Here is a 20,521-nt window from a genome sequence, read left to right as displayed (position 1 = left end):
ACTGCAAACTTTACAGCTATTGGACACAAGAGTTACAAGAGACTGCCCTTAATCAGCAATCCCAGTGGCCGACAATTCTGCCTCCTCATTCTTGCCTTTACTTGTGTTCCCCTAGCTTAGTGGAGGAGGTGTTACCTCCATAACAGAACCAGCATGTGCCATGTGAGTATTTCTGCTTCTTGAGCACTATAGCTTTGGGCTGGGAGAGTATTGATACAGTGATAATCAGATGCCTCACTCTGAACCCCACTCCTACCAACACTCTAACTGGGAGTAACAGTGCCATCGCCAGTGCCCTGGGGCTTCTTTCTCTCCTGTTTTGCAGATGCTGTGGGAGATGCCTGTAGTCCTCACAGTGTGAGAAAACTGGGAAAATGAAGGAGTGATTTCAGTCTTCCATAAATCTTTACTTTTGTTTAATTGTCAACATATGCCTCTTAGTAATTCTTCCCAGAAAGGGTGTTAAGGTCCTGCTGCCAAATTCATGTAGTGAAAGTTTCTAAGTTAGAGGAGTTCTTTGTCTTGTGCCCAAAACTCTGGGGCCAACTTGGAGAAGTTCCAGGGTACTTGAGGGAGTTAGGATAGAAGTATCAGGACCCATACATGTGTTGAGAAGAACTTGCAGTTCATGTTTTTCTGTTCCTATCAACCTTCTTTATGCATGTGTAATTTCATTTGGGAAGGGAGTTAAGATTCATTTTAATATATTTTTTATTTTCCACTTTTACAGAACTCTGCAAAGAAGAATGGCCCTAGGAAATGATTCCACAGCAACCAAGTTTGTCTTAATGGGTCTAACACAGCAGCCTGAGCTCCAGCTGCCCCTCTTCCTCCTGTTCCTGGGAATCTATGCAGTGACTGTGGTTGGGAACCTGGGCTTGATCCTCCTGATTGCAGTCAGCCCTCTGCTTCACACCCCCATGTACTATTTCCTCAGTAGCTTGTCCTTCATTGATCTCTGCTATTCTACTGTTACTACTCCCAAAATGCTGGTGAACTTCCTAGGGAAGAAGAATACCATTATTTATTCTGAGTGCATGGCACAGCTCTTTTTCTTTGTGGTCTTTGTGGTGGCTGAGGGTTACCTCCTAACAGCAATGGCATATGATCGCTATGTTGCCATCTGTAGCCCATTGCTTTATCATGTGATTATGTCCTCTTGGGTCTGTTCAATATTAGTAATCATTGCCTTCATCCTGGGCTTTCTCTCTGCCTTGGCTCATACAAGTGCCATGATGCAACTCTCCTTCTGCAAATCCCACATCATTAGTCATTACTTCTGTGATGTCCTCCCCCTCCTCAATCTCTCCTGCTCCAGCACGCATCTCAATGAGCTTCTACTTTTTATCATTGCAGGGTTTAACACCTTAGCCCCCACCCTTGCTGTCTTCATCTCTTATGCCTTCATCTTTCACAGTATCCTTGGCATCCAATCCTCAGAGGGTCGGTCCAAAACTTTTGGAACTTGCAGCTCCCATCTCTTGGCTGTGGGGATCTTCTTTGGGTCTATCACATTCATGTATTTCAAGCCTCCTTCAAGTAACTCCCTGGAACAGGAAAAGGTGTCTTCAGTGTTTTACACCACAGTAATTCCCATGCTGAACCCTTTAATATATAGTCTGAGAAATAAGGATGTGAAGAAAGCATTGAAGAAGGTTTTGTGGGGAGGTGGGCATTGATTTTGGAGATTTACACATGGGAGAAGTTAATGGTTCCAATGAAAGGATGTTCATTTTGTTAATCTCTCCTTGTTATTCTGCATTAATAGATATTATTTCTAGATTTTAAAATACTTTTCTATCCATAAGTGAAATTCTGTTAAATAGTAAATGATGTCTTTCTCCTTTTCTTAACATTTGCCAAATTATTAGTGTTTAAAAAAGACTACTCTAGTTTTATCTTGCAGGATCTTCCCAGTTGTGAAATATGAAATCAGTAGGTTCTGCAGCTACCAAAATCTCACTGTTAACAAAGCTTAGGTATACATTTAGCTCTCTTCTTTTGATAATGCCACCCAGAATACATCCTTCCTCTTCTCAATCTCTCCTGTTCCAGCACACATGTCTGTTAGGTCCAGAGCCATTTAAGAATCCACACAATGCAGTGAGTCATGGTTTAAGTAGATTTAAGTAGAGTTTAAGGCTTATTAGAGGAAGAAAGCAGAAGAAAGCAGGTGGGAGGCAGCACAAAAGAAAGAAAGGAAAAATGGCTCCAGCTCTCTGAGAGCAGCATTTTTTAAAGGAGAAACCCACATGGGGAGGGAAGGGTGTTGGGGGAGAAGGGTGCCTGCTGAGTGTGTCCTGTGCCTCGATTGGGCGAGTGCCTATCAATTTCTAGGCTGACAGGTTGCTAGGATTTTGGCCCATTATTCTCAGAAAAGCTTATCTATTTTGGGAGAGCAGGCCTTTTTGGTTGTTCATCTTATAGACATATCTGACCTTGCTTTTACCCACCTTTTGGGGTTGGGGTGCCACTGTGGCTGGAACAGCCTTGAACAGCCTTCATTTGTTAGCTTATGGGGCACCTATTTTCTGTGAGATAAGCAGCAGGGTCCCTGGATCAGACATTCCTTCTAAATGTTAGACTCTTTTTTCTGGGCTCTGATATTCCTGCCTTTTATTTTTTAATAAAAAATTGGTACGGGTTTGGGTTGAGTTTTGGGCTAATGCTTTAACTTAGCTCGAAGCAACTTTTTTAGGGAATCAGGACATCACACTCGTCTCTTAGCTACTTCCGGCTGGGCATGGACGGAGTTGGGGAAGAATTGCTTTGAACTAAGTTTTAGCATTATTAGATTGAAGTTTGGATATCTTTTGCTGGAACTGGCTGGTAGTGAAGCTTTTGCTGTGGCAGGAGCAGATTTTCAATTTTTCGTTGTAGCAGTAGTATATTTTTGGAGTTTTGCTGGTTGGTCACAGCTGCTATTGACCTATTGATAGATTTAATTAGACATTGTAAGAGGCAAGGAGCAAAAAGGAAAATTAAGATAAGGATAATTACTGGCTCCATAAGGGGGAGTAGAATGGCTTGCAGAGGCATGGAGAAGAACGAAAGAAAATTTTGAGAGAAAGTTTTATTGAACATTGCATGGAAAAGAATGAAAGAAACTTTGAGAGAAAGTTTTATTGAATATTTCTTACTTACTTAGACTTACTCAGCAATTAAATTTCTCCTTTTTTATGAGACATTTTCTTATTTTTAAGAAACAGTATTTCGTGAGCATCTTCTATAAAGGGGGAAGTGGGTGGAGGTTTTTTCTTACAACTGCTTTTTGCTGAGCAAGGGTTAAAAGGTTCTTATATTAATCTGGAAGATGCTCTGGACATAAACTTACACATATAATATAGGCAACAATTAACACAAGTAACAGCAGAATAAAAACTATGTTAATAAGGGCTATTTTCTATTTTATGGTAAATTCATTACCCACTTAGAAAATGCATTTAGTTTACTATAATTTTAACATTATTATTATTTTGCATGTGATTTAATATTGAAGAGACATTTTTATATTTATTTGGTATATATGTGTAGCAGTGAATGCTAATGAATGTTCAAGTCTTTCCTGAGCTGCATTGGGTGTTAAGTTTACAATACCATACATGCTGTCCCCTCATAAGAACAGGCCTTAGTGTTAATTATGTTTTTAAGTTTCAACCACATCACACTGGCAATTACAGCTTCGGGAGGTATCTTCTTTGTACAGTTGTAGCACAGCATCATTGATCCTCTGGGAAACAGGATGGTGAGCTCCAGGGTTCCATTGGGCTGTTTCATAGCACCTTCTGGCACTATGCAGCAGAGCTAGTTTGGAGGCAGTGTCCACTGAAAAGCCAAAGTGATTCAGTCTTTTCTGGTAGGCAGAGGCAAAGGTGTCTGTAGTGAAAGGTGTTTGCAGTAACAGCATGTGAACATTTCTTCTGGAGCACGTCCATGTGATGTCGTTGACACCCTTATAGATTTAAGGACCACAGAAATGGGTCTTACCAATAACTCTGATGGGGAGAGAGCATGCAGGCACAGTACTAGGAGCTTGGTTTAAACATGCAAGCACTTTAATTAAAATAGAGGTTTAATTTTTGTTTACATTTTTACTAGGGTTATGTTAGATAATGGGTAGAACATAATTTATATACTTGCCTTGCTTCCTTTTTAAAAGTGTTTCTTTGCTGTTGTTGAAGATGAAGCTTTGACTTGTAGCTAACTGCAAGCACTTTTAGAAAAGTATTAGAGTAAAACAATGTAACTTACAAGGAAATTTGGCTGTTTTTGTGACAGATAACACTTTAAAAATAACTGAAATTATAACCAGTAGTACTACATTGTTGTCTGATGTTATGAACATTAGCAACCAAAAGAAGGTTAGAAGTTTTTAATTTTTATAACATAGTCTAAACATTTCTTTTGCAACTTATAATATATTACATGAATTTAATTATGTTTGGTAGTTTATGTATTTTTTTCAAGGTGAAAGAACAAATTCTTTGTAACTGTTGGAATTAAAAAGATATTCTTTAGGGTTTGACCTTGAGAAAGTGAAATGTTAAAAGTTACTAGGAGGTTAGTTGTCTTTTTCTTACTCCCTTGTTACGGTCTCTTTGAAATGTTCTTTTATTGTATGTTTTTCTTTTTTTTTTTTAATTTTTTAAATTTTTTTTCCATACAGTTGATTTAAAAAGGAAAAGAAGGTTAAAAAAAGAGAAGGAAAAAAATATCTAGTGCCCCCTTGAGGAGCCTGTGGAGAATGCAGGGGTGTTGGCCTACCCCACCTCAATGGTTGCTAACATGACCACAGACATAGGGAACTGGTGGTTTGATGGGTTGAGCCCTCTACCGTAGGTTTTACCCTTGGGAAGATGCTTGCTGCAGGGGAGAGGCTACGCCTCCCTATAATTGTGCCTGAGAGCCTCCTCCCGAATGCCTCTTTGTTGCTCAGATGTGGCCCTCTCTCTCTAGCTAAGCCAACTTGAAAGGTGAAATCACTGCCCTCCCCGCTACGTGGGATCAGACACCCAGGGGAGTGAATCTCCCTGGCAACGTGGAATATGACTCCCGGGGAGGAATGTAGACCTAGCATCGTGGGACAGAGAACATCTTCTTGACCAAAAGGGGGATGTGAAAGGAAATGAAATAAGCTTCAGTAGCAGAGAGATTCCAAAAGGAGCCTAGAGGTCACTCTGGTGGGCACTCTTACGCACAATTTAGACAACCCTTTTTAGGTTCTAAAGAATTGGGGTAGCTGGTGGATACCTGAAACTATCAAACTACAACCCAGAACCCACGAATCTCGAAGACAATTGTATAAAAATGTAGCTTATGAGGGGTGACAGTGGGATTGGGAAAACCATAAGGACCACACTCCACTTTGTCTAGTTTATGGATGGATGAGTAGAAAAATAGGGGAAGGAAACAAACAAACAAACATACAAATGTACCCAGTGTTCTTTTTTACTTCAATTGCTCTTTTTCACTTTAATCATTATTCTTATTATTTTTGTGTGTGTGCTAATGAAGGTGTCAGGGATTGATTTTGGTGATGAATGTACAACTATGTAATGGTACTGTGAACAATCAAATGTACGATTTGTTTTGTATGATTGCGTGGTATGTGAATATATCTCAATAAAGTGAAGTTAAAAAAAAAAAGTTACTAGGAGAGGGGCGGGGAAGATGGCAGCATAGAGAGGCGTGGAAGCTAAGTAGTCCCCCTGGAACAACTAAAAAAAACAGAAACAACTAGTAAATAATCCAGAATAACTGCGGGGGGCCAAACGAGACTGTCCACTGATCATACACCAACCCGAATTGGGAGGAATGCCCAACAACACAGCATAAAATCTGTAAGCAAAACCTGCAGATCCAAGTCGGGAGACCTCTCCCCCATAGCCCGAGGTGCAAAGCCTCATGGTGCCAGAGAGAAGCTCTTTCCCAGCAAGCAAATATAGCTCAGCTGAGCTCCAACTGGGGTTTTTTGTTTGTTTGTTTGTTTGCTTGCTTGCTTGTTTTAATATTCATTTTATTGAGATACATTCACATACTACTCAGTCATACAAAACAAATCATACATTCGATTGTTCACAGTATCATTACATAGTTGTACATTCATCACCTAAATCAATCCCTGACACCTTCATTACCACACACACAAAAATAACAAGAATAATAATTAAAGTGAAAAAGAGCAATTAAAGTAAAAAAGAACACTGGGTACCTTTGTCTGTTTGTTTGTTTTCTTCCCCTGTTTTTCTACTCATCCATTCATAAACTAGACAAAGGGGAGTGTGGTCCTTATGGCTTTCTCAATCCCATTGTCACCCCTCATAAGCTATATTTTTATACAATTGTCTTCAAGATTCATGTGTTCTGGGTTGTAGTTTGATAGTTTCAGGTATCCTCCACCAGTTACCCCAATTCATTAGAACCAAAAAAGGGTTGTCTATATTGTGCATAAGAGTGCCCACCAGAGTGACCTCTCAGCTCCTTTCGGAATCTCTCTGCCACTGAAATTTATTTCATTTCGATTCACATCCCCCTTTTGGTCAAGAAGATGTTCTCTATCCCATGATGCTGGGTCTACATTCCTCCCTGGGAGTCATATTCCATGTTGCCAGGGAGATTCACTCCCCTGGGTGTCTGATCCCATGTAGGGGGGAGGGCAGTGATTTCACCTGCCAAGTTCGCGTAGCTAGAGAGAGAGGGCCACATCTGAGCAACAAAGAGGCATTCGGGAGGAGGCTCTCAGGCACAATTATAGGGAGGCCTAGCCTCTCCTTTGCAGCAACAGTCTTCCCAAGGGCAAATCCTGTGGTAGAGGACTCAACTCATCAAACCACCAGTTCCCTATGTCTGTGGGCATGTTAGCAACCATTGCGGTGGGGCAGACCAATACCCCTGCATTCTCCACCAGCTCCTAAAGGGGGCTCTGCGTATTTTTTTCCTTGTTATTTTTTTTTAACTTTTTTTTTAATAAACTGTATGAAAAATAAAAAAAAAAAATTTTTTTAAAAAACAGACAATAAAAGAACATTTCAAAGAGACCATAACAAGGGAGTGAGAAAAAGACAACTAACCTAAACTAACTACTTTACTTCCAAGATGTTCCTACTCTACCCCAAGAAAGTAACCTAACACAGCAACATTTCTGTGAACTTGTTCCTACTATACCCATCAGAAATTAACAGACCATAGTCATTCCTGGGCATTCGCAGAACATTAAATTTACCCACGATAGCATATCTGTTCTTATTGGATTATCGTTCCCCCTTCCTTAATTACTCTCTATCACTAGTTACCCTACATTCTACATTATAAACCATTTGTTTTACATTTTTCAAAGTTCACATTAGTGGTAGCATATAATATTTCTCTTTTTGTGCCTGGCTTATTTCACTCAGCATTATGTCTTCAAAGGTTCATCCATGTTGTCATATGCTTCACGACATCATTCCTTCTTACTGCCGTGCAGTATTCCATCCTGTGTATATACCACATTTTATTTATCCACTCATCTGTTGAAGGACATTTGGGTTGTTTCCATTTCTTGGCAATTGTGAATAATGCTGCTATGAATATTGGCATGCAGATATCTGTTCGTGTCACTGTGTTCCGATCTTCCAGGTATATACTGAGAAGCGCAATCGCTGGATCGAATGGTAACTCTACATCTAGTTCTCTAAGGAAATGCCAGACTGACTTCCAGAGTGGCTGTACCCTTATACAGTCCCACCAACAATGAGTAAGAGTTCCAATTTCTCAACATCCCCTCCAGCATTTGTAGTTTCCTGTTTGTTTAATGGCAGCCATTCTAACTGGTGTGAGACGGTATCTCATTGTGGTCTTAATTTGCATCTCTCTAATAGCTAGTGAAGCTGAACATTTTTTCATGTGTTTCTTGGCTATTTGTATTTCCTCTTCAGAGAAGTGTCTTTTCATATCTTTTGCCCATTTTATAATTGGGCTGTCTGAACTATTGTCTTTGAGTTGTAGGATTTCTTTATATATGCAAGATATCAGTCGTTTGTCAGATACATGGTTTCCAAAAATATTTTCCCATTGAGTAGGCTGCCTCTTTACCTTTCTGAGAAATTCCTTTGAGGTACAGAAACTTCTAAGCTTGAAGAGTTCCCATTTATCTACTTTTTCTTTTGTTGCTTGCACTTTGGGTGTAAAGTCTAGGAAGTGGCTGCCTAATACAAGGACTTGAAGATGTTTTCCTACATTATCTTCTAGGAGTTTTATGGTGCTTTCTTTTATATTGAGATCTTTGGTCCATTCCGAGTTAATTTTTGTGTAGGGTGTGAGGTAGGGGTCCTCTTTCATTATTTTCGATATGGATATCCAACTCTCCCAGCCCCATTTGTTGAAAAGACCATTATGACCCAGTTCAGTGACTTTGGGGGCCTTATCAAAGATCAGTCGGCCATAGATCTGGGGGTCTATCTCCAAATTCTCAATTCGGTTCCATTGATCTATATGTCTATCTTTGTCCTAGTACCATGCTGTTTTGACAACTGTGGTTTTATAATAAGATTCAAAGTCAGGGAGTGTAACTCCTCCCACTTTGTTTTTCTTTCTTAGAGTGTCTTTAGCAATTCGAGGCATCTTATCTTTCCAAATAAATTTGATAACTAGCTTTTCCAAGTCTGCAAAGTAGGTTGTTGGAATGTTGATTGGGATTGCATTGAATCTGTAGAGGAGTTTGGGTAGAATTGACATCTTAATGACATTTAGCCTTCCTATCCATAAACATGGAATATTTTTCCATCTTTTAAGGTCCCCTTCTATTTCTTTCAGTAGAGTTATGTAGTTTTCTTTGTATAGGTCTTTTACATCTTTGGTTAAGTTTATTCCTAGGTACTTCATTTTTTTAGTTGCCATTGAAAATGGTATTTTTTTCTTGAGTGTCTCTTCAGATTGTTCATTTCTAGCATATAGAAACATTACTGACTTATGTGCATTAATCTTGCATCCCACTACTTTGCTAAATTTGTTTATTAGCTCTAGTAGCTGTATTGTCAATTTCTCGGGGTTTTCCAGATATAAGATCATATCATCTGCAAACAATGACAGTTTTACTTCTTCCTTTCCAATTTGGATGCCTTATATTTCTTTGTCTTGCCAGATTGCACGGCTAGCACTTCCAGCACAATGTTGAATAACAGTGGTGACAGAGGGCATCCTTGTCTTGTTCCTGATCTTAGAGGGAAGGCTTTCAGTCTCTCACCATTGAGTACTATGCTGGCTGTGGGTTTTTCATATATGCTCTTTATCATATTGAGGAAGTTTCCTTCAATTCCTACCTTTTGAAGTCTTTTTATCAAAAACGGATGTTGGATTTTGACAAATGCTTTTTCAGCATCTATTCAGATGATCATTTGATTTTTCCCTTTTGACTTGTTAATGTGTTGTAATACATTGATTGATTTTCTTATGTTGAACCATCCTTGCATGCCTGGAATGAACCCCACTTGGTCATGATCTATGATTTTTTTAATGTGTCTTTGGATTCGATTTGCAAGTATTTTGTTGAGGATTTTTGCATCTATATTCATTAGGGAGATTGGCCGGTAGTTTTCCTTTTTTGCAGCATCTTTGCCTGGTTTTGGTATTAGAGTGATGTTAGCTTCATAAAATGAGTTAGGTAGTGTTCCATTTTCTTCAATGTTTTGAAAGAGTTTGAGTAAGATTGGTGTCAGTTCTTTCTGGAAAGTTTGGTAGAATTCCCCTGTGAAGATATCTGGCCATGGGCATTTATTTGTGGGAAGATTTTTGATGACTGATTGGATCTCTTTGCTTGTGATGGGTTGGTTGAGGTCTTCTGTTTCTTCTCTGGTCAGTCTAGGTTGTTCATATGTTTCCAGGAAATTGTCCATTTCCTCTACATTATCCAGTTTGTTGCTGTACAGTTGTTCATAGTATCCTCTTATAATTTTTTTAATTTCTTCAGGATCTGCAGTTATGTCACCTTTTTCATTCATTATTTTGTTTATATGGGTCTTCTCTCTTTTTGATTTTGTCAGTCTAGCTAGGGGCTTGTCAATCTTGTTGATCTTCTCAAAGAACCAACTTTTGGTGACAGTTATCCTCTCTATTGTTTTTTTGTTCTCTATGTCATTTATTTCTGCTTTAATCCTTGTTATTTCTTTTCTTCTACTTGGTTTAGGATTGGTTTGCTGTTCATTTCCTAGCTTCTTCAGTTGATCCATTAGTTCTTTGATTTTGGCTCTTTCTTCCTTTTCAATATAGGCATTTAGTGCTATAAATTTCCCCCTCAGCACTGCTTTTGCTGCATCCCATATGTTTTGGTATGTTGTGTTCTCATTTTCATTTGTCTCTACATATTTAGCAATTTGTCTTGCTATTTCTTCTTTAACCCACTGATTGTTTAGGAGTGTGTTCTTTAACCTCCAGGTATTTCTGAATTTTCTAAGTCTCTGATGGTTATTGACTTCTATTTCTGTTCCATTGTGGTCAGAGAATGTGCTTTGAATAATTTCAATCTTTTTAAATTTATTGCGGCTTGTTTTATGTCCCAGCATATGATCTATTCTGGAGAAAGTTCCGTGAGCACTAGAAAAGTATGTGTATCCTGGTGATTTGGGATGTAATGTCCTGTATATATCTGTTAAATCTAATTCATTTATCAGATTGTTTAGCTTTTCAATTTCCTTATTGGTCCTGTGTCTGCTTGATCTATCTATAGGAGAGAGTGATGTGTTGAAGTCTCACACAATTATTGTGGAAACATCAATTGCTTCCTTTAGTTTTGCCAGTGTTTCTCTCATGTATTTTGTGGCACCTTGATTGGGTGCATAGACATTTATGATTGTTATTTCTTCTTGTTGAATTGCCCCTTTTATTAGTATGTAGTGGCCTTCTTTGTCTCTCAAAACATCCCTGCATTTAAAGTCTATTTTATCTGAGATTAATATTGCTACACCTGCTTTCTTTTGGCTGTAGCTTGCATGAAATATTTTTTTCCATCCTTTCACTTTCAATTTCTTTGTGTCCCTGTGTCTAAGATGAGTCTCTCGTATGCAACATATTGATGGTTCATTTTTTTTGATCCATTCTGCGAATCTATATCTTTTAATTGGGGAGTTTAATCCATTTACATTCAACGTTATAACCGTGAAAGCATTTCTTGAATCAGCCATCTTATCCTTTGGTTTATGTTTGTCATATCTATTTTTCCCCTCTCTCTATTAATATCCTTTATTGTACCCATACCGAATCTCTTTAGTACTGAACCTTTCTCCAAGTCTCTCTGTCCTTTCTTTGTTTGTCTGTAGGGCTCCCTTTAGTATCTCCAGTAGGGCAGGTCTCTTGTTAGCAAATTCTCTCAGAATTTGTTTGTCTGTGAAAAATTTAAGCTCTCCCTCAAATTTGAAGGAGAGCTTTGCTGGATAAAGTATTCTTGTTTGGAAATTTTTCTCACTCAGAATTTTAAATATATCGTGTCACTGCCTTCTTGCCTCCATGGTGGCTGCTGAGTAGTCACTACTTAATCTTATGCTGTTTCCTTTGTATGTGGTGAATTGCTTTTCTCTTGCTGCTTTCAGAACTTGCTCCTTCTCTTCCGTGTTTGACAGTGTGATCAGAATATGTCTCAGAGTGTGTTTATTTGGATTTATTCCATTTGGAGTTCGCTGGGCATTTATGATTTGTGTATTTATGTTGTTTAGAAGATTTGGGAAGTTTTCCCCAACAATTTCTTTGAATACTCTTCGTAGACCTTTACCCTTTTCTTCCCCTTCTGGGACACCAATGAGTCTTATATTAGGATGTTTTATATTATCTATCATATCCCTGAGGTCCGTTTCGATTTTTTCAATTTTTTTCCCCATTCTTTCTTTTATGCTTTCATTTTCCATTCTGTCATCTCCCAGGTCACTGATTCATTGTTGAACTTCCTCTAGTCTTGTACTATGAGTGTCCAGAATCTTTTTAGTTTTGTCAACAGTTTCTTTAATTTCCATAAGATCGTCTATTTTTTTATTTAGTCTTGCAATGTCTTCTTTATGCTCTTCTAGGGTCTTCTTGTTATCCTTTGTATTCTGTACTATGGTCTCATTGTTCATCTTTAGTTCTTTGAGTAGCTGCTCTAGGTGCTGTGTCTCTTCTGAACTTTTGATTTGGGTGCTTGGGCTTGGGTTATCCATATCGTCTGGTTTTTTCATATGCTTTATAATTTTCTGTTGTTTTTGTCCTCTTGGCATTTGCTGAACTTGATAGGGTTCTTTCAGGATGTGTAGACCAATTGAAGTCCTTATCTCTAATTTATCAGATCTACAGCTTCGTGGAGTACACTTTCTCTAACTAACCAGCAGGTGGCGTCCAGGAGCCACCTGTTCTCCACAAGCCAGTTCTCCCCTGCTGTGCCTTTGTGGTGAGTGGGGGAGTGAGTCTTGTGGGGTCCAATTGGTGTACCAAGCTTGCGTGTGTAACTGGTGTTGCCTGCCCTGTATATGGGGCGTGTTTCTGGGCGGTCAGGGAGGGGGGGTGGCTCTAACAATCAAATCTCCCTGGTGATCCTGGAGTTTTAAAGCTGGTGCAATAGTCTAATCCTTCAGTTCAGTCCTGCCACAGTTTGTCTCTGCCACTGACCCACAAGTCCTTGGTATTGGCGTATGGCTCCTGAGACTTGCAAGTGGGTCCCTCTTCCAGGCCGTGCACCCCCTGGTCCTCTGTTGAGGGATGTCTGTGCTATGTCACAGGTGAGTGCCGTCCCCCCAGGGCGGTTCTAGGCTGCTGGGCTGTGTAGGGAGGCTCCCAGTCTGCTGAAATGATGGCTGAATGGGGCTTTGTTAATTCACACTGCTCCACCTTCCCAGCTCTGGGACAATCAGCTGAGGTTGCAGGGAAGGCTAATGTCCACGCCCAGTTTTGTGGAGTGTGCCTGTTATTTGAAGCACTTCTGTCACACTGGGTTGTGTGGGGCAGCTCTGGTCTATGGGGCTGGCGATGGGCAGGAGTGTTTCCTGTCCACCAGGATGATGGCTGTGAGTGGACACCCCCCTTTTCTTGGCAAGTTGTGGTGTTTAGTGAATTTTCTCAGCCACTGGATTATTGCCTTTTGTCTCAGAGCTCTTTTAGTTCTGCTCTTGTCTTGACCTGCCCAAATTGCAAGTCTTTGAAGCTTTCTGTATTGGGCTTCTTGGAGTAATTGTTTTAGAAAAAGAAAAAAGCATTAAAAAAAAAAACAAAAAAACAACAAAAAAGGGCCCTCCTCACAGATCTAATGGGTTATTGAAATGCTAAGAGACAAAGGAATTAGGGCCATTAAGGAAAGGTCCATAGGGCAGAGAGATCAGCTTTTCTTCGGGATTTGCATATGAGCCTGAGGGCCTGAGCTCTGCCCTTCCCCTTTCTATGTTCACCAGAACTCCAAAAATCCTCCGCTTTTATTTTGGAGTTTTTCATGCTGTTTTTTTCTATGTCTGTCTCCTCTCTGCTGGGCTGGCTGCTCTCAGATTTTCTGGTGTCTGGTCTCAGTCTATCTATGGTTGAAGTTTGGATCAGTAGAATGAGTTTCCGGTAAGGGCTGCCACTGCAGTTCTCCCTTCTCCTTCCCGGAGCTGACAGCCCCTCCTCCCACGGGACTGAGCCTGGCAGGGAGGGGCGCGGGTCCCCTGGCCGCAAAAACTTATAGATTTCGCTGATCTCAGCAGTTCCACATTTTCATGAATGTTGTATGAAGTATGCCCAAAGTCAGATTGCTCTGTGGTGTCCAGTCCACGCAGTTCCTGACTTTCTACCTAGTTTCCTGGAGAAGTAACTAAAACATACAGCTCACCAGTCTGCCATCTTGCCCCGCCTCCCTATGTTTGACTTTTTATGGACCTGCCACAATGACTTCCTAAGTGTCTCCACCATTTTACTTTCCCATCAGCAATGTGTAATTGCTGCTTGTGTAATTGCATTGGCTAAGAATTCTAGCACAATGAATAGTAATTGGGTTAGTGGCATCTAATGTTTCCTCATTAAGTGAGACACTGGCTTAAGGATGACTGTGTGTTTTTTCATATTAATAAATTATCCGTCAATTCCATCAATTTTTATCTTCTTGAGTGCTTTTTAAAATCAAGAATAGGTTTGAATTTTGCTAAAAGTCTTTTCAAAATCTGTAAAGATAATCAGAATTGTTTTCCTATATCTAATAATATGAGTGATGATACTAATAGATTTTCTATATGGAAACAATCTTGAATCTTTAGAAAGAATCATATATTTTCATGTTGTATCATTTTCTAACTACAGTGTGAGAATTTGCTAATATAATATTCAATATTTTTTCATTGACATCCATAAGTGACAGTGATACAGTTTTGTTTTTTTGTACTATTTTTATCAACTTTATGTATCAATGTACCCTTGCTTTTAAAAGGAATCAGGAAGTTTTACTTCATTTTCAAACTGGGGAAATTTATAGTGTGGGACTAACTGCAATATGAAGACTGTGAGGAATTTCCATGGAAATTGGTCTGTTTAAGCTTTCCATTTCCAGTGATAGTTTGTATCTCCCTAAGAAATTTTTGATTCTTATTTTCCTAAGAAATTTTTCACCTCTGCCTTTAAATATAATTGTACAGATTCTGCAAGAAGACTGTTAACTTTTATATAGTTTAATATTTATTTCCTTCTTATTTATTATTGAATATTTGAACTGTCTCCAACTTTTCTTCATCAAGTTAACTGGTGGTTTAACATTTTGTTTATTAAATTTTTAAATTATTAAATGGATATATGATTGTTCTTTCTCTGCATCATTATGTCTGCTTTTACCTTAATTCTTTATTTATGCTTTCTCTTGGTTTATTTTTTGTTCTTTTTCAGTTTTTTTTTTTTTTTTTTGTCCAGGACTTTTAATTAATATCTCTCATTTTTGTTAAGTATTTATTGATCAGATTTTTCCACTGAAAACATTAAAGGTGCTGAATAAATTTTGATGTGTAGTATGTTATTAGTGTTCTCATAATTTTTAGATTTGTAATTTCACTTGCATTTCTCCTTTTACCCAAAGTAGTTTATTAGAAGATTTTCTGAACTTCAGATGGAAGGTTTTTTTTTTTTTTTTTTATTTATTTCAGTCAGATACAGGAATCAGAAAGAGTTTTCATACAAGTGGAATGGATAACAATAGTATTTAAAATAAATTTACAGTTTTGCCTAAGGCAATTAAAACTCCTCTGTTCTCTGCCAGGAAACAGACAGAAGATACCCAAACCATCTGGGTATCCCAGGTGTGGCCCAACTGTATCAGAATGGGTCTTAATTTTATTACTGAGGGCCTTATAGGGAAGGTCACAGAGAAAGAAAGCTGCAGAATGGCCAGAAGCTGAATATCAGTAGAACACATAAGAAGAGGGAGAAGCCAGGAGAGACACTATGTACATGCCATGTGACAGAAAATACAAGGATGGAGAATTGCCAACAGCCAGCCCCAGGATACCAAAATCTTGTGGGAAAAAGCATTGCCTTGATGAAAGCTTGATTTTGAACTTTTCTTAGCCTCAAAACCATTAGACAATAAATTCCCATTGTTTAAACTAACCTATTTTGATTTTTTTTTAGCAGCCAAAAACTTAAACAGTGTTTGGTCTCAGAAAATGGGGTGATGCTATTATAACCATCTAAAATATAGAGCAACTTTTGAATTGGTTAATGTGCAGAGGCTGGAAAAATTGTGAGGTACTTCACAAAAAACAACTTAGATTGTTTTGTAAAGACTGTTTCTAGAAATATTGACACCAAAGGCACTTCCAATGAGGCCTTAGAAGGAAATGATTAGTGTGTTATTGGAAACTGCAGGAAAGGCTATCCTTATTTTAAAGTAGCAGAAACTTGGAAAACTTGAGTTCTGATTGTTGGATGGAAAGTAGAACTTGATATCAATGAACTTGAATATTTAGCTGAGGAGATTTCTAAGCAAAGTGTGGAAGGTGCAGCCTAGTATCTCCTTGCAGCTTATAGTACAACGTGAGAGGAAAGGGGTAAGCTGAGACATGAACTCTTAAACACAAAGAAACCATAAATTGATGATTTGGAAAATTCTGAGCCTATCCATAGTGAGACTGGGGCCAGAAGTAGTTCTATCAGGGACCCCAGAGAATAAGGCTCCATGTGATAATTGAACTAAACATGGATCCAGTCAGCCATTTCAGTGGAATCAAGATTGGATCTGTTGAAAACCATTCTTTCTGATGGTTGGGAGCCCTGTGAACTGCATGCAAACCAATAGTTATTGGAATATTTCTATGAGCAGAATCACTGCCAGCCTTGACTGAAAGAGAAGGGACAGATTGAGGGAAGAATGACTTCATGGACAGAACCATGGAAACCAAGGTAAGTACTGCAGAGATCTCCTCAGGCCAAGACTCTGGGAGTACCCATGTGAATGGCAAGGTCAGGTTCATCCCTGCATTTAAAGGGGACAGGCCCTCTGCCCTGGCACTTGGACGGGTGGGCCTTGTGCCTCATTTTTCCTGGAGAATGCTGCTCCCCCATACTCTGAGATGGTGGGGCCTGTGTCCCAGCATTCACAAAGAGTCTGGTAGTCACCCCAATGCTCAGAGAGGTTGGGATCTGCATCCTGGCAGTCACAGAAATCCTGGCCACCATTCTGATGCTTAGAGAGGTTGGGGTCCTTGTTCTAGTGTTTGAGGAGAGCATGACCACTGCACAAGTGCTTGTAAGGGGTGGGGTTACCACTCCACCAGGCCTGGGGACAAAACATCAATCCATACATGACTCTCTGATTCTGAAATATAATGGAGATTTCCCTGCTGGGTTTTAGAATTGTTTGGGAAACATGACCCCTGTTTTCCTTATAATTTCTCCCTTCTGGAATGGAAATGCTTATCCTATGCCTGTCTCTCCATTGTATATTGGAAACAGATAACTTGGTTTCTAGCTTTAACATGTTCACAGACAGAGGGAATTTTGTTTTGGGATAGACCGCACCCATTCCAATTTTGATGAGACTTCATACTGAAAATTGTTACTGAAATGACTTAAGGCTTTGGGGATGTTGTGATGGCATGCATTTTGCATATGCAAAGAACATGGTGATTGTGGGGTCCAGAATATGGATTCTTCTGGCTTGGAGCTATGTACCCAGGAAAACATCCTCTGAATCCTTTCCTATGGGTGTGAAACTTCTGTATATAGGGACTTTTGATGAAATTACTTCAGTGAAAGTGTGGCCCAGTTGAATCAGGTTGGATATTAACTCTATTAATAAAATCCTTATAAAGAAGGTCTCACAGAGGGTGAAAGCTGGAGGGAACAGCCAGAAGGAGAACATGAAATGGAACCCAAAAAAACAGGGAGAAGCCAGGAGAGGCTGCCATGTGCATTGCCATCTGACAGAAAAGCCAACAACCAAGGAAAGCTGGCAGTCAGCCCCACATGCCATACACTTCTGGGAGAAAGCATTGTCTTGATGACACATTAATTTTGGACTTTAACCTCAAAACTATGAGCTAATAAATTCCCATTGTTTAACCCATTTCATTCGATGGTATTTGATTCAGCAGCTAGAAACCTCTAACATGGTAAAGGGGAAAATATATTCAAAGATATCCTAGAAAAGCAGTAGAGAAGGAGAACTCTTCCTAATAGATGGTACAGTTGATGTGATACCTGGTTATTCACTTTGTGTTGTAGAAAATGTGGACGGATAGGAGAATTTACAAATTCATGGTACTAGGCAACTGAATGTCAGCTGATCAGGGTATGGAAACACAAGGATTAAAATAGCAAATACAGGTGGTATCTGATACATACATGTGGATGGACAGATATAGGGTGCACAAATTCTAAAGATTTAGTTTCACCTGTTAATACCCACCAGAATGTAATTAACATAGAAGAGGCACTAAAAACCAAGTGGATAAAATGGCTTAGCCAGATGTCAATTATCAGTCTTCATCATCAGCCATGCAGAACTGGTACAATGTGCACATGAATGACATTTTCATGTGGCAGAGATGGCAGCTACCCATGGTTCCAGCAGCATGGACTGTCACTTTCCTAGTGTGATATAGTTACAGCTGCCTCTGAATGTCCAAAATGCCAGAAAATGAATCCAACACTGAGGACCTGATGTGGCATTGATCCTCCAGGGCCCATCTAACTACTTGGAATGAATTCTAACACAACATAAGCATGGGTCTAGGATACTACTTGAAAGTGATGGGATAATAAGAGTGAGCCAGTGATGAGGGATCAACCGGTTGTATTAAATACTACATGATCCAGAAGCATCTTAGGCCAGCCAAAGGCCCCCATTCATCCAAGCACCTGTCCTACTGAGACAATCCTCTGAGAATCTGGTTATGCTGCCTCTTTCACCCATCCTAAGGGTGGCACCTATTTTATGTAGTGGTTAGTCTTTATATATTATCACCATTAAGTTTTTTTATTTCCACCTTGAAATATTTTTATAATTTTGGATTTAAAATCTTCAGTATGAAATTCACACTATGCTATCTGTTTTTTCTGACTGGACTTTGATCACAGGACCACAACTTAAGTCATTTACATGGTAGGAATAACTTGCCCATCTCACAAAACATAGTCCTATCTTATGAGTACATGCCAACACCCAGTGATACTGATTAATTCAGACATAGTCTCTTGAGTATAGTATTTTCCTGGTCTTTTCTGCCAAAAGAATAAAAATAAAAAAAAGACTTAGCTTTCTCCTTGGAGTAGCTGAGTTTATATGATTAAATGTAGGCATTCACATGGTTCTCTTATCACTACATAAAGGAGAGACTATCTGAGAATAAAGCCTGAAGAAACGAAACAGAGAAAAAAGCAGGAAATGAGACAGAAACCCCATGCCATGACTTGGCCCTGTCCAGCCACATGTGAAACCATGCACATCCTTGAATTACCAGATTTACATCTTTTTGGTGTAGGCTGGTTTGGCTAGGTTGGATTTCTCTCACTTAAAATCAAAGTTTCAGAATTACCTTGTACAAAAATGCATAAGAGCATATATCATATAACTCCATGTAGTGTCAGAGTTAAAGAAATCGATTTTGTATTCAGAGACCTAACTATGAGTCTTTCTCTGTAAGAATTAATGGTTAAACAATGCATAATGTTGCCAGATTCACTGCGGGATGTGCATGAAAACCAGTCTATGACACCTGGGTTTCGAAGACAGAAAGAGCACTTTACAGAGTGCTGTGTTGGGAAACAGGAGACAAAAAGCCTCAGATCTGTCTCCCTGAGTCAAGAGGGTTTAGGGATTCTATGGGATTTAGACAAAGGGAGGTGGAGATAGTGACAGGGCTAGATATTGACTGGTTATGGTTAATTGGACTATCTAAAGGAGGGCCTGAAGACTGAGTTGGGATTAAGCATTAGGTTAAGGCTAACACCAGGATTGTAAATCCTTCAATTATCACGTAAGTAAGGAGATCTTAGAAGTTCATTGAAGAGTATCTGGAAGCTTTAGGTTACAGTTCCCAGCAGTGTCATAAATAGTTTAATTAACATAAGATAACAAGTAAGGAGACTAAGCTACACAAAGGGACTGCAGAAAATCGAGCTGGGGCAAATAAATTGTTATCCAATATAGCAGTGTTGTGAGATAGATGATAACACACAAGGGAGTGGAAGTAAACCAAATTACATTTACAGCAAAAATCTTGCAATCAGTAGTTAAGATCTACAGGGAAACAGAAGCTTTCCCAAGGACCTAATGGAGGGGTTCCAAAGGGAAATGGGCTAATTGGGACAACAGCAGCTACATGGTTACAATGTCATGATAAAACAAATCAATTTTGTATCAAAGTGACTGAAGTTTGAGTCTTTCTCTGCCACTAGTTGTTTTGACTTTGAAACAGTCATTGCTTCCTCCCAGCTTCAGGTTTCTTATAGGTGAGACAGGCATGCCTCGTTCAGAGGGCAGTTGTGAGACTGAGATGAGGTAGGTGTATAGAGAATTTAGCACTGTAATTGGCAAATAAGAGTTAATAGTGGTACCAGAACTCAGTTTCTTTGATTATCCATATAATTAGACTGAGAAATCCTAAGAGCACAGCCTGTATCACATTCATGTTTACTTTTACCATGCCTCATAGCCAAATGCTCAAAAATAGTCATGGAATAAAATGAATCAGTAAATACTCTAACATAAATAGAGAACAATTTTCAGGGTTTTAGGCATCATATACAATCCACTCTGAATAGAATGGTTCTGCTCCAGACATGGAAGCATTAATCTCTGGTCATTAGGACAGTGTAGTCTTAGCATGCTTCAATGTCACCTTAGAAGTGCAGCCAGAGGATTCTAGTTAAAGATGAGACACTTCTCATAGACATGTTGTCTCTATTCCTTCCTAAACTCACTAACACTATAGAAAAAAAAGAAAATAAAAATGGCATTAACTAACAAGGACAAAGAAAACAGCAGATTCTGAACAAAGAATTTTGTAAGCAGGAAAGTAAATAAATGAGCAGCACCTGACTTGGCATACTCACAAAAACTGCCATTAAGAAAGAA

The 20,521-nt window shown here is 39.1% G+C and overlaps 1 protein-coding gene across 1 annotated transcript in view; it reads left to right on the top strand.

Moving 5' to 3' along the window:
* Positions 1 to 746: 746 nt before the first annotated feature.
* The window catches only part of LOC119537384 (olfactory receptor 8D1), a 40,420-nt gene continuing 20,645 nt past the window's right edge, over positions 747 to 20,521 (top strand). The window contains exons 1-2 of the mRNA XM_037839858.1: positions 747 to 1,660; positions 5,915 to 5,924. Coding sequence (XP_037695786.1) covers positions 747 to 1,660; positions 5,915 to 5,924 — 924 coding nt within the window. The remainder of the gene's footprint in view (positions 1,661 to 5,914; positions 5,925 to 20,521) is intronic.

The sequence above is a fragment of the Choloepus didactylus genome, chromosome 6, assembly GCF_015220235.1.
Source record: "Choloepus didactylus isolate mChoDid1 chromosome 6, mChoDid1.pri, whole genome shotgun sequence".
NCBI classification, from domain to species: Eukaryota; Metazoa; Chordata; class Mammalia; order Pilosa; family Megalonychidae; genus Choloepus; species Choloepus didactylus.
Note: the sequence above shows the minus strand (reverse complement) of the source record. Positions and strands in the feature narration are given on the sequence as shown.